At 37.5% G+C, this 13,244-nt stretch overlaps 1 protein-coding gene across 13 annotated transcripts in view; it reads left to right on the plus strand.

The window, feature by feature from the left end:
- RBFOX2 (RNA binding fox-1 homolog 2) overlaps positions 1-13,244 on the plus strand; it is a 196,646-nt gene that overhangs the window by 140,926 nt on the left and 42,476 nt on the right. For all 13 annotated transcript variants that reach the window (XR_010910050.1, XR_010910051.1, XM_060776968.2 and 10 more), the window contains one exon: positions 10,652-10,798. Coding sequence is in view for 11 of the 13 variants with exons in the window: in XM_060776968.2 (XP_060632951.2) it covers positions 10,652-10,798 (147 nt within the window). In the remaining 2 variants the exon portion in view is untranslated. The remainder of the gene's footprint in view (positions 1-10,651; positions 10,799-13,244) is intronic.

The following is a 13,244-nucleotide window of genomic DNA, read 5'->3' on the forward strand; positions in this document are numbered from 1 at the left end:
CCTTCCTTTCTTCTCTCCCTCTTGTTCTCTCTTTCACTCTCCTTCAACGGCACCGGGAAAGCCGCGAGAAGGCGAGGGCAATGGCCCTCCCTCCCTTCTCTTTCTCTCCTTCTCTCTCTCGCTATCCTCCAATAAGGAACACATCCCTGGCTGTGGACCTTATTTTAGGTCTTGCGGTTCAGTAGTGGGTTGGGAACCACTGCTCTTACCAAGATAACAGTGCTTTCTGTGACTCATTTAAACCTAATATTTTTAAGAGGGCGGTATTGAAGTAATATCTACAAACTAGAAGCAGATTTTGTACAAGTCATTATTGATGTTTGTTTCCCAGCTTTTGAACTATCTTCCTATACTACATTTTCTTGATTGGAGACCTTTTTATCCCAACAAGCGTAGGGGCTCCAATACACAAGGAAAGGGCTTCTCTTAGTGTGCGGTATTACGTACTATGCTGTTTAATGAATATGTTCTAAATTGTTTTTAATTTTATAGAAATTTTTCAAAACAATTCTATGTGTTCTTATCTATATATGTTTTACATAAATTTTCTTTTACTATATGAGCTGCCTTGAGTCCAAGCTTTGAATGAAATGTGGGGTTGAAATAAATGATTAATTAAATAATATTAATTAAGATTATAATTCATACTGTTTTGACCATCAGTATGGAAAATGTCATAGTCGCTTTATGTCCACTGAGTTGGGAAAAATCCTTTTTCAAACTTCATAATTGCTCCTATGAGCAAAATAACTGTTAAATGTCTGGCAAGTTTTAATTTTCTGGCAAAATTTGAGGGACAAACGAAAGATGTGATACTTAATGGATTCTGAAGTCTAGAGCCTTGTGCTTGAACTGCTACTTGGTTTTGAAATCCGACAATCTATTCATCTAAAGAGATCCTTTTTATATAAACTTGGGCAGCACCAAAAATCGTGAGGGACTTAGCTTGGCTTTCCTCAGTTCATTCTTCTATCCCTTGGTACAGAGTTGAAGCGTAGATGTAATGTTTCCTCAACGTTCCTTTTCTTTCGTGCTGTTTTGCAGGTGCCATGTTAACACCCAGTTTTAATTTTTTTTTTTTTTTTGTGAGTAATTTTGCTTTAAACAGATCTTCAGCCTTAACTGACCAGTGATATGCAGCTTGGTGTGATGTTGTTAATATGTAATATGTGTTTAAATGTTTTTATTGTTAGTATTTTAAAAATTGTGTGTATTTGGAGATTTTTTTAAAAATCCCCCCCCCCCCCCCCCCAATATTGTTTTAATATTGTAAATCGATTTGAAACCCACTTGGGAGAAAAACAGGATTTAATAAACACATGCTTTCCAAGCAGAAGAAAGATATTCATCCTTCTTTTTTTTGCCACCATGTTCATGTAGATAAAATAGATGTCCTCTAACTCCTACTAATGTGTTGTGTCTATTTTTTTTGTACAATTCAGAATTGATTTGTACATCATAAGACATTTTAATGGCTGTTGGAAAACCTGAAACAAAAAGGTATTTTTCTGCACCATCTGTTCTATGTATCGGGAGTCCCCCTTGATACAGTAGTATCCATCACAGACTTAGGTCTGACATTTGGCTGGCAATATCCCAGTAGCTGAAGCAAGAAGTATGGAAGACTCCTTTGGAGGGGGTGTCCCTCCTTTATGGCTTTGTTCTTCTCCTCTTCTAGTTTCTACACTATCGTGTATAAAGATTTTTGAAAATTGTGTTTTGTTGTAATCATAGCTTACATTGTCTTTTAAATCATATGTACTTTTGGTTCATAAAAACTAATTGTTTCAAATTTTGCTTTGCAAACCATAGTTTCAGATTATGGTTTGGTGACAACCTTGGTCTCCTCAGACCCTATTTAACTCAGTTCAAATACAGTAGAATGCTATTTTCTAGCAAACCATAGAGGAGAGAAGTCAGTGCAAGCTTCAGTACAGTTGAAAGATTGTCTTTTGACTTGAACTGTTGCTTTAATGGGGTAAAACATTTGCTGGCTTGCAGTAGAATTCTTTCTGTTCCTGACTTTTTAACTCTATTATGTGACAATTTCCTTTTTAATAATCTCTCCACCTTCAACTGTCTATGACTGAAATTCCTCAATTAAGCTGATTTATGTATGCCCATATAATTTGACAGATATGATCTCAGGAGTGCAAGAACTGGCAAGGGCTGAGATAAGAGATGGCAGTGTTTGAAGCAGACTCCTGCAGATTTGTTAAGATTATGAATTGTACAGATGTTTTGAAAACACCTGAGCCACGTCATCCGTGACTGTGTTGCTTGTTATTTTTTTTTTAAAAGCGTCAGTTGCTCTTCTATGATGCTTTATCTTTTGAGTGGCAAGTTTAGCAATTAAAAAAACAACTTAACTATGCATACATATTTTGTGTGGATGTATTTTGTCCACTCTTCAGAATGTCTGTCTCAGTCCTGACCAGGTTGCAAGGGATGTTAGCTCTCAATGTCCTGACTAATAAATCCCAATTATGTCAAATTGTGTGAAGGAACGATGATGTATAAGAGGTATAATATAACAGAGGGGGCTTGATATGCCAAATTTAATTGGTGATCTACAATGACATTTCAAACAGGCTCTAGGCTACAGTGAACTTAACTAGCTTTTGCTTCCCTCAGCTTTCTCCTTGTGTCTTTTCTATTTTGTACCTTATGTTGCATCTGAAGTAAAGGTAAAAGCAAGGGGAAAGTTAGCATCATGTAAAGCATAAAGAATCTCTCATGCCAGCATCACAAATGAATGGAATTACAGTAAAAAAAAACTGTGAGAACAAATGGCACCTGTTTTTCTTATTATGCACCTTTAGGTGTGAGTAGTCCCATTAAAAAAAAAAACAACCTTCTGCAGCCACACTTTCTGTTTAAGCTCTTTATAAATCAAGCCAAGCATCAAAGAGGTAGTGGTAAAGGTGAGGCAATTTGTGACTGATACAAATACTTTTGCCTGCATTTTCAGTGCTGTCATTTAGTACATCATTACTCAATGCCTCTAAGGCAGGATTCCTAGGAACTGCACAGCTTGAGTACATCAGTGAGAGAAGAAATCCCTTTTTCACCATCTAAGTGTTTCCATTCTATTCTGGCCTTTTAGCCATTGCTTAATTGAGCTCTTCCGGGGCTCAAACTTAGATGGAATTCACTGCCTTTGAAGCCTTTGCTGCATGGAGTAGTTGTGGATGGTGACGAAAAAAACACTTAGCGTATATTCACAACCACTCTTATTCTTTATGCTTTGTATGTGCTGCATGTATAACATAGTTTTTTTAAATTTGCTTACTCATTCTTCAAGGCACGAAACAAATGCCTTCCTGTTCAGAGATGTCCTTTGGTCAGTGACGTAGCAGTTCTTCAGATAACTTGTTTCAGGGATTTTCTCTTTAGAAAGTTTTAATAGCTTTTCTCTTTTAAAGATGGAACCATTGTTCTCAAGGTTCAATATAGCAAGGTCTTGTCTTTTGTTTTTCATAATGCACTCCCCTTCTTATTTACCTGCAGTTCAGAAGATATATTTTATAAGTGCAATGGGAAATTTCCTACTTTAAGCAAGCATGCTGATTATCTGATAATGCTTTTAGGAAAAGTATATTGTGACCTTTTGCCTTCATTGTTTAAAGCAGGCCTGTCTCAACTGTTCTTATTTGTGGTGGAAATGAGGGGTGTTGCCTTTTTTGTCCATTCTAGTTCTTTAAGGCATACATTCCTCCACTAAACATAAAGATCAGGAATGTTTTGATTGTATATATTTCCTTCGCACACACTTCTCTTAATTCATGGGTGTGATTTGGAGCTATAAACCACAGTTTCTGGCTTCCATATTGTTATCTGGAACTCATAGTTTGCAGTTGATGTCAAGTGATTTTCAGTATCAGATAATCTTGTTTCTAATTTTTACTGTACACAAATACTGACTGGTGGAAGTAGCAGTAGCCTATCTTCATTACAGCATTGCTGTATTCCCCTATAAGGATAATTGACTGCTATTGGGCATACATCCCAAAATGGGGATGGGGAGGCTGTGTTGCAGTCATTTTTCTTGGATGCTGTACTGCTTCAGGAAAACTGTGTCATCAACTTCAGTTAATTATTGCAGTTTAAGATCATCCTCCCAATAATGCATATCTGAAGAACAGTGCCGATGAGATTATGACCATGTTTAACATCTTCTGCTGTGTTATTAGAAGAATTTGTTTATTAGAAATACTGACAGCATCAAGTTTTCTGGTTTGCTGTGCTTACCTATAAATGGGACTTCTCTGCAAGTGCATCAGTCAGCCCACAACTATTCACAGTAGCAAAAATGATAGAAAAAGATTCTTCCATATGAGCAGACAAACTCCTTATGCTTGGTGTATTGTTGATTGCTAGTATTGTAGATTGCTGATCTTGCTGACCCTCCAAACAAAAACAATGAAACAACCACCTAATAGTGAAAAAGAAGTGTCCAGATACCCACTTCCAGTTTTGCAAAAGTACTATTTTAAAACTTAAAAGGTAGACAAAGCCTGCACTTTGCTTAAAAGGAGAACTGTCAATTCTGAAGACTTCCAGGAGCTATGAGTCTTTTTTTCTGCCAATTTTTTCCCCCAGCAGGGATGAGGAGGCCTGAAACGGGGTCTGGGACGGTACAGTTTCCACCCATGTTTCTCAGAGTGCATTATTTCACCTGCACATCATCAGTTTTCAGTCACCAGAGATGTCTGCTTATGAGCCAAGGGTGCTGGCACTGCTTAGCTTTGGGTTTTGAAGGAAGCATATCTACATTATTTAGAGATGTAGGGTAAACTGCTTAGGTAGCTGTAGGCAACTTTGCAGTGAAGTTTCCCCCCCATAGGCAGATGCTGCTACCAGGGAGCATTGTCCAAGCTAGATATCCAACTGCAAGATTGTCACCATATCATCATGACTGCTGCTCATTTGGACAGTTTTTAAAAGTGTTGATTGTGAAATCTCTAAGCAGACCATGAAAGTATAAATGGGGTGTGATCTCACAAGTCTTCTCTTGTAGTTCCTGGAGATAGGATCATTCTAACTATAATTGTGTTTGAACTAAGATGATCCAGGAGCGGGGAGGGGACACAATTTGAATATACAATAGTTCCTGGTTGGTTTCATTGCTCCTGCTGCAGGAGGAGCCAATTAGGTGCAAATACCCAATGGTCATCAGTTCACAGACACTGCGCCAACATTCTCTAGATGTGTTATATTTTATAGATGAATACATTCAGTGTGAGTCTTAAGTATTATGCATTAGCCATTTCTTCTTCTGTGCTTCTCTTTCTACCCACATCTTCCTCTTTCCTTTGGCATCCAACTCTTGGCAACATATTCTAAAATCTGAGATCTAAGGCTGACTTGCAAAATAAAGTGGCAGAGCCAAAAGCCCCTCCAGTATAACTTCAATTTGATCTTGGCTTGGGGATGAGGACAGAGACATCTGAGGATACTCAGTTTTACTTCCCCTTTCCAGCCTGTAAACATACTATTCCCGTTGTGCATCTATGGAGGTGTCCCACAGCAACAACAACAACAGTAATGATGATGATGATGATAGTTTAAATTTCTTACTCGCCTCTCCTCATGGCTCATTGAAGCTAAGAGGGAACAGCCTTCTAACCACAGACATTTTTCCTGGGGTTGAATTGGAGAGGTAAGTGTATTCCCCAATACTCACCTCTCCAGTCGTACAATGTCCCTCCAGGGAATAGGGCACAGTGTGTTAAAGGATAGGATATGTGGCAGTTCAGGGAAAGGGCTTCATGTTCCAAAGAGGCTCTGATGCCTCCTGATACAAGGGTTGTACAAGTATGCTCTTAGATGTTGGCCTAAATATTATGAACACAGTGTAATGTAACCGAGTCGGCATTTTCCCACTGGATATATTCTGAAGATAAATACATATCCATGCAAAGTCTGATTAGCATTATGCAACCTTGAAAAAAAAAGGAAGAGTAGCTCATAATGAGGCACTTCAGGCAAGAAGCCAGAAAAAGCTAAAACCTAGTAGGGAAAGATATGTTGCTTTTGAAATATAGGCATTTAGAAGTTACAGGTGAAACTAGTTTCTACTGTTAGCTACCATATAGATTTAATTCAAAAGATCAAAAGGATACCACCATATTATATTTCCATTCTTTATTATATTGTGCTAATCAGCTGTGTACTGAATAATCCCCAAAGAGAAATAAGGACTCCATTTTTATAGTAAAATGACAGTATTTTATAGTAATTCTCGTGACTTCTTAGAGTGTGATCTATTTTGACAGTTGTAATATGGCCTTCAAGTCAACCATAAGCTCTTCAAAAGTTCAGAAATGAAAATAACCTATGATAATAATGGTTCTATCCTGCTCTACTTGCAGCCTTGACTGTTGTTTAGAATTTCTAAAGGAGTGAAACATACATAGGAAACATGGAAGAGAGATGTGCTTCTGTTTTCTGTATTTCTAACATTTATACATTTCAATAAATAAGACTTCAAAGAGGAACCTGTTCTGCAGTAAAAGCTTAAATTTATTAAAGTATCAGTTTCTGCTGTCTGCAAGCTCACTTAAGGACTAATTATTCAAAAACGTCATACAACCTTAGTAACAGCACAAGTGTAAGTTCCCATACTTTTGTATTTCCATTCATTTCTGTGGAACCTTTTCAAAACCTGTTTTTATTCATTCATTTTTTAAAACTCTTAACTGTTAGACTGCTATGGGTATTTATTTATTTACAGTATGTATGTACCTCTTTCCTCACCTGGAGGGACTCTTTCAACTTGTAAAGTTGAAAGAGACCATAAAGACCATCCAGTTCAACCCCCTGCCATGCATGGACACAGAGTCAAACTATCCCCAACAGATGGCCCTTCAGCCTATTTAAAAGCTTCCAGAGAAGGAAACTCCACCACACTCAGAGGCAGCATATTCCACTGCCAAACAGCTCTTACCATCAGGACGTTGGTATTTTTTACTCAAAGGTGGTTTCCCAAATTTATAATAAATACTGTGGGATGCTTTACTATTTCCTTCCTCTGAAATATAGCCTGCAGCACCAGATCTGCCTTGGATACCTTAGCATATACATATTAGAAATGAGATTATGAAGGTTCTTGAGGAAATTCTGAGTGAACAGATTAAGCATTGCATTCTTCTTTTTGTGGAATGAACAGTAAAGACAAGGGGTGCTCCATATAGAGTCACATACTGCACTGATTGTGAGGAGGAGCTACTCAGTAACTGGGCTAAGTAGTGGAGGAACAGGCACACCTCTGGCAGCTATTCATGCCGCCTGGGGGAGGCATGTTACATTAAGAACCACTAATTTAGATGTGCTCCCAGTTTCTCCCTCTCTCTGCACCATTTGTGATCAAGAGTGAGAAATACGGGCAGCATAGCATGTCCAAGGCCATCTGGAAAGCTGCGTCATCTTGCCAATTTCACCATCTGTTGTAAGAAGCTCAGAATTTGGAAATTTACATGAGCTGCACTCCAGAATGAATAGAAACAGTTTGAGGGGAAAGAAACCTTGGACCTAGGGAATTAAAATGATATCCATGGCTTGTTGAGGAGACTGTTTTCTAGTCATTGTCTCCACAGATGATGGATACCATTGGTTCTGTCCTACTTGGACATTTTCACCCTGGGGAGTAGAGGGTTCTAACGAAGTCATAAAAACAAAACTACCAAACAGTGTAGTGTGATTTAATGACAAGCCAGCCGCATTGATCCTGCCCTCAGGGTGCACCATCCATTTGTTTTGAGATAATGTTGTCAGTGCAGCTATAAACAGTATTTTTGTGATGTGATCAGGTGTACCTTTGTCAGGAAACTCACGTAAGTCTAATAGTTGGAGCTGATTGAAAATGATTCCAGACTGAATGGTATTAGTTTATCCCAGCTGTTTGCTGTCTTGTTTTGCATTGTGTGGCTGCAGATGTTCAGACTGAGTTTGGGTTGCATTCATTCCCTGATTGAAGCAAAGTTGAAAGATGCTTTTGCTTTGCTCAGCATGTTGCCTGATGAATGCTTGCTGCTAATGTGCCTTTGTTTGTCCTGAAAAGCTTATATGCAAGCCCAAGGTCATGTCTAGGAGAAAGAAAGTAGCTGACAAGAACTTAGTGGTGCTGCTTTCTAAGAGTGACTATAAAATTCTCTTATTATCTCTTTTAAAATTTTGATAGATCTTACTGTCCAGATGGTACACTTAGCTTAAGTCACGTGATGGGGTCATATTGCTGTTTCAGTGAATTTTAAATTTCTGAAATGCATAAAATGTATTGGTGTATCAAATTGTCTGGGTCTGACCTGTACCCTTTCTTTCATAATTAGGTTCTTAAATTAGATGTTGGCTCTTAGAATGTCAAATGATGGGAAATGTTGAATTTTCATCCCAATATTACATTGCTGTCCCACTATTCCACTGATGACACATTTAGTTGTTCATTTTTTACCTTTATGTCAGTTCTGTGAGGTATGTTTAGCTGAGAAATACTTTAAAATTACTTTTTTAAAAAAAGTACAGTTTCCAGAATCTCCCAGCCAGCATGTGGAATGAGGTTCTGGAAATCTAGATGTTACTTCTATAGGCTATGAAAACCATTGGAAGCTGTTCAGTTGGATAGTACCCTTTAGAGTCCTAAATGCTGAAATAATATTTCTGTCAGATAAACACGAATAATTGAGTCTTGAAATATTTTGACACCTGACTATTTCACTAGTTTTAGCAGACTTCAAGAAAAAATAACAAAAGATGGACAGGCCAACAAATATTTCATTGTTTGTTTGGGTTTTTTTGTGATGTAATTGAGGTAAAACCTGATTTGATTACTATTGATTTCACTTTGCTCCTGCCTGCACTCATCAGTCAGTGAACATGTCTTCCAGATTCCTCTAGAAATGGGTTCCCTAATGCTTGGGGTTAACTATGTCATAACAAGGTTTACACAAACCTGGTAGAGAGATTCAGATGAAGATTAAATAAGGTTTTTTTTTATCTCTATCTATATTTAGATCCTTTCAAGCTTTTTAGGGGCCCATGTCACCTGTAATGCATACTATGTTTAGAGAGAGTACCTACATGGGGATGTGAGATTCAGTATTGTTACCTAATAGTTCCTTTGGGTGTTTTTGTTCCATTCTTGAATAGTTTACATTAGATAAGTAAGAATAATATGAAATAATAGAAATAGTAGACTTCTTCTTTCTTTGGCTCACAGGGCAGTTTCTTTTGATGGCCTTTGTGAAGGGAGGAAGTCTCTAATCCAAGTTTAATTAAGCAACAGTAAGGAAAGAAGTTATTGTGGCAATGCACTTTGCTGGCATCCTCTTTCTCTGGTGTACAAAGAAAAGAAACAGTGGTGAAAATATAAAATTGGAGAGTCCTTTGTAATGCATAGTGCTACTCTTTAGTGAAATGTAGACTTGCATACATAGGTTTCTAGTTTATTTGGCATAGAATTATTGGTTCCTTTATGCTTCCTTATTATTGCACCCTCCCTCCTAATACATTTATTCTTGTACCACAGGGCTCTGTATAAGCATGACTTCATTTCCATTAAAGAAATTAGAATCTCACATTAATAAGAGCTAAAACCTCCTTTGAAGGATCAATAGAAATTTTGAAATGTTGACATCAGAATTGATTGATGAGTGATGCATTAGAATTGGTGATGAGCATATGTTGGTACCAGTATAAGAAATGGAGCATCTTACAAACTGTATATAGAGACAGATCAGAGAGGAGTGAAAAAGTTGTCAGTGTCATGTTCTCCTAATTTAGTACTGCTCAAAATGGCCTCCTGAGGAGTGATGTGAGTCTACGAGCTATCAGATGCTGTTCCACAGTGAGTTTACAGGTAGTTGTGTTAGTGCAATAATAATATGATTAAAACCTTGTTCTTGGCCTCCTTGCATCCCATAGGTCAAATATAAATATACGATGCTATGCTATAAATAGCATGGTAGATTAGAGGGGGGCAGGGGGGATCAGATCCACTACATAAGATAGGATGAGAATCATTATCTTAACTGATAGTAAGTAAATAAGAATAATAATTGTCCACCCTGTCAGGAACTGTGGCAGTAAGGAGATGTGGTAATGTCAGCTGCTGTTGCTTTTTGAACTCAAAAGGATAATAGAAACAGAAGCTTATTCCACTACTGATATACTGTTACATAAGAAACTTTAAAAGTAGTATAAAATGCTGAGTGTAGTTCGTTGCTGCTATTATATGTCTTAACATTTATTGTTGGCACACGTTTAAGTTGGTATGCCATTAGAATAATAAGTCTAAGATGGTACAACTGAAATGTGTACCTCTAGAAAAATAGAAGTTAAAAGTAAAAACATAAATCCTGCAGTAAATGTGTTGGCACCGTTCTTTGCATTGTATTTGGGTCCATTTGAATCTGCACCAAAATTACATTGGTGTATTTAAACCTGTTTTATCAAGATCCTTTTACTCCTCCTCCTACATTTTTTCCAGAAACAAAGGATTCTTTGTTGTTTTACTTTGCTTGTTTCTATCCACTCTTATTCTAAGATTATTAGATGTGAAATCAGTACGGGTGGCATAAAACCTGAGACACAGATGAATCTTGGCTGGATTTTTTAATGATTTATTCTTTGCTTTTTAAAAATCTCATTGCAGCAGACAGAAGGAGGGGCACAGACAGACGGCCAGCAGTCACAGACACAAAGCAGTGAGAATACAGAGAGCAAATCTACTCCAAAGCGGCTGCATGTCTCCAACATACCCTTCCGCTTTCGGGATCCTGACCTCCGGCAGATGTTTGGGGTATGATAATAATATTTTTGAAGGAGCAACATGTCTGTTTATGTTTTTATTTTATTTTTATAGTCTATTCCATATGCATATGCAAAGCATTACATCCTTCTAAAGGACCCAGACATAGAGAACCCAAAGGCACTACCCTGTGACTTGTATGTCTCAGTGATGACTTTTTGGGGGTTATAGGCCTTTCTCACTCTATAATCAAACAGAAAATAAAACAATGTGTATGTTCTTCAGAAGCATTCATTTGACAAATAGCAATTGCCTGGGTAGACACTTTATTCTTTTTAACTTAGGGTTACTATTTATTTTTCTTGTATTCAAATATGAGTGTAGATGCTGACAGCATGTCACTGTAAGTTGATGTTATTTAATGTTTCTTTGTGAAGAATTTATCATTTAATAATCCAGGTTCTTAAGTTTTGGCTTGCCCTTTCCCCATCATTCAGTTGGGGGGAGGTTTCAATTGACAAGGCCTTTTAACCATTCCTGTTTTAAACTTCCTTCAGAAATTTACGATTATTGTCTAAAGTAGTGTTTCTCAAACTGATCTTCTCCAGGTGTTTTGGACTCTAGCTCCCAGAAGTCCTTACCAGCTGTTAGGAATTGTGTGAGGTGAAGTCCAAAACATTAGGAGGAGCGCAGTCTAAACAAAACAAGTAGAAAGCACAGTTACAAACAGATTTTTTAAGTTTGTGATGAAACATGCCTTCATGAAATACTGAGGGCATTATTAATTGCATAAGGAGGTATTTGAATTGCCAAAATAATTCTGAGAAAGCTCTTCATCCAAGGTTCTTGGTGCAAATTAGAAATTATATCATAATTAGATGTGTATTCTCATGATTAAAAAAACCATTCTGAAATCAAGAATATTGGTGGACTTTGTTTTACAAAGTTCACAAAATTTTGGGATAATTGTTTTTTGCATATTCATTGTATATTCATTACATATAATTGTATTGCTTTTAAAATTATATACCACTAACTTTTTGAAACTTTTTAAATGTATGGAACATATTAGAGCTGGATTTTTTGGGGGTGCACTAACATTAATAGAATAGAATAGAATAACTATTGTCATTGTACGTTGTACAGTGAAATTAAATGCTTTCTCTAGTACACACCACAAAACAACACATCCACCCCTCCACACTCCCACCACCACTGCACAGCCCCCAATGCCACATCAATGCAAATCCATGGAGTTCAACATAGCCACAGCTCTAGGATAAAAGATGTCTTCCAGTCTGTTGGTCCTTCCCTTTGTCATCTTGCAGATGGTAATAATTTAAAAAAAAAGAATATGCTGGGTGAGATAGATCCCCAAGAATGCTCTGAGCTTTCTTAAGACTACAAGGCTTATAAAGTTCTTCAAAAGAGGGGAAAGGGCAACCAATAATTCTCTGTGCAGAGGTGGTGACCCTTTGGAGTGCCTTCCTATCTGCCAATCTGCAGTTACCAAACCATGCGCAGATGCAGTAGGCTAGGACTCCAAGTTTGAAAAAGTGGAAAGTAGCGTCATCACAAGTATTTAAATACCATCTTCTGGCATCTTGCTTTCCTGCTCATCTCATTGATTATTGTTTGTTGGATGGGTCCATGATTCCTGTCTGGGCAGGGTGATACTTCTGGGATAGCTGTATGTTCATAAGCTGTAGCTTGAACTGTAAGAATCCAAGTACTTTTGACTAAAAAAAATGACAGAATACTGTAAGATAGAAATATTACATTCTACATGAGGCTCCAGTGGACATTGAATTATGGACATTTTTAGCACGATGAGTCATTTTTTTTTTCTAACTGTTCAGCAGTGCTTACCATAGCACATTGTGGGGAGAAAATGAGTTGCTCTTCTCTGCATATCTAAATAATATATTGAAATACTTCTGATGCATACAAAAATGTGCTTCAAAGTTTCAATCAGATAATACTTTCCCTGGGGTAAGGGGAGTTGTGGGGAAGGAACTGATCCGAAACCAATGCTCAAGACCTTCCAGATTATATTAGGACAGAAAAACGTTTTACATTTTCCAGGCTCCACCAAATTACTGGTTCCTTTACAATCATTGTACTTAGAGTAAATGTTTTGTCTGGATGATTCAAGTGGCTGTGTGTAAAATGAGAAGTACGTGGGAACTATGGCCTGCGGATTTAGTCTTTCCTTTGACTTAATGAGGTGCTTTGGCTTTCCTGGTTCTGACATCAGTCCCAGTCCTACAGCCTGCCAGAACTGTTTTTCCTTTTTGGGCACACATGCAGGAACATGTGCCATTTTGAAGCTTGGGGTAGCTCTGTAGTTGGAGCAGAGAAACAATCAATAATTCAGTCCTTATTTCTTGCCAGCACAGCATTTCTGTTCAGGATAAACACAGCCTCAAACTATAAAACGGGGCAGAAATATTTACCATGTTTGTCTACTTCTTCCTTATTACTGTTATTTTGCGGT

Source organism: Anolis sagrei, chromosome 5 (genome assembly GCF_037176765.1).
Source record: "Anolis sagrei isolate rAnoSag1 chromosome 5, rAnoSag1.mat, whole genome shotgun sequence".
Classification (NCBI taxonomy): Eukaryota; Metazoa; Chordata; class Lepidosauria; order Squamata; family Dactyloidae; genus Anolis; species Anolis sagrei.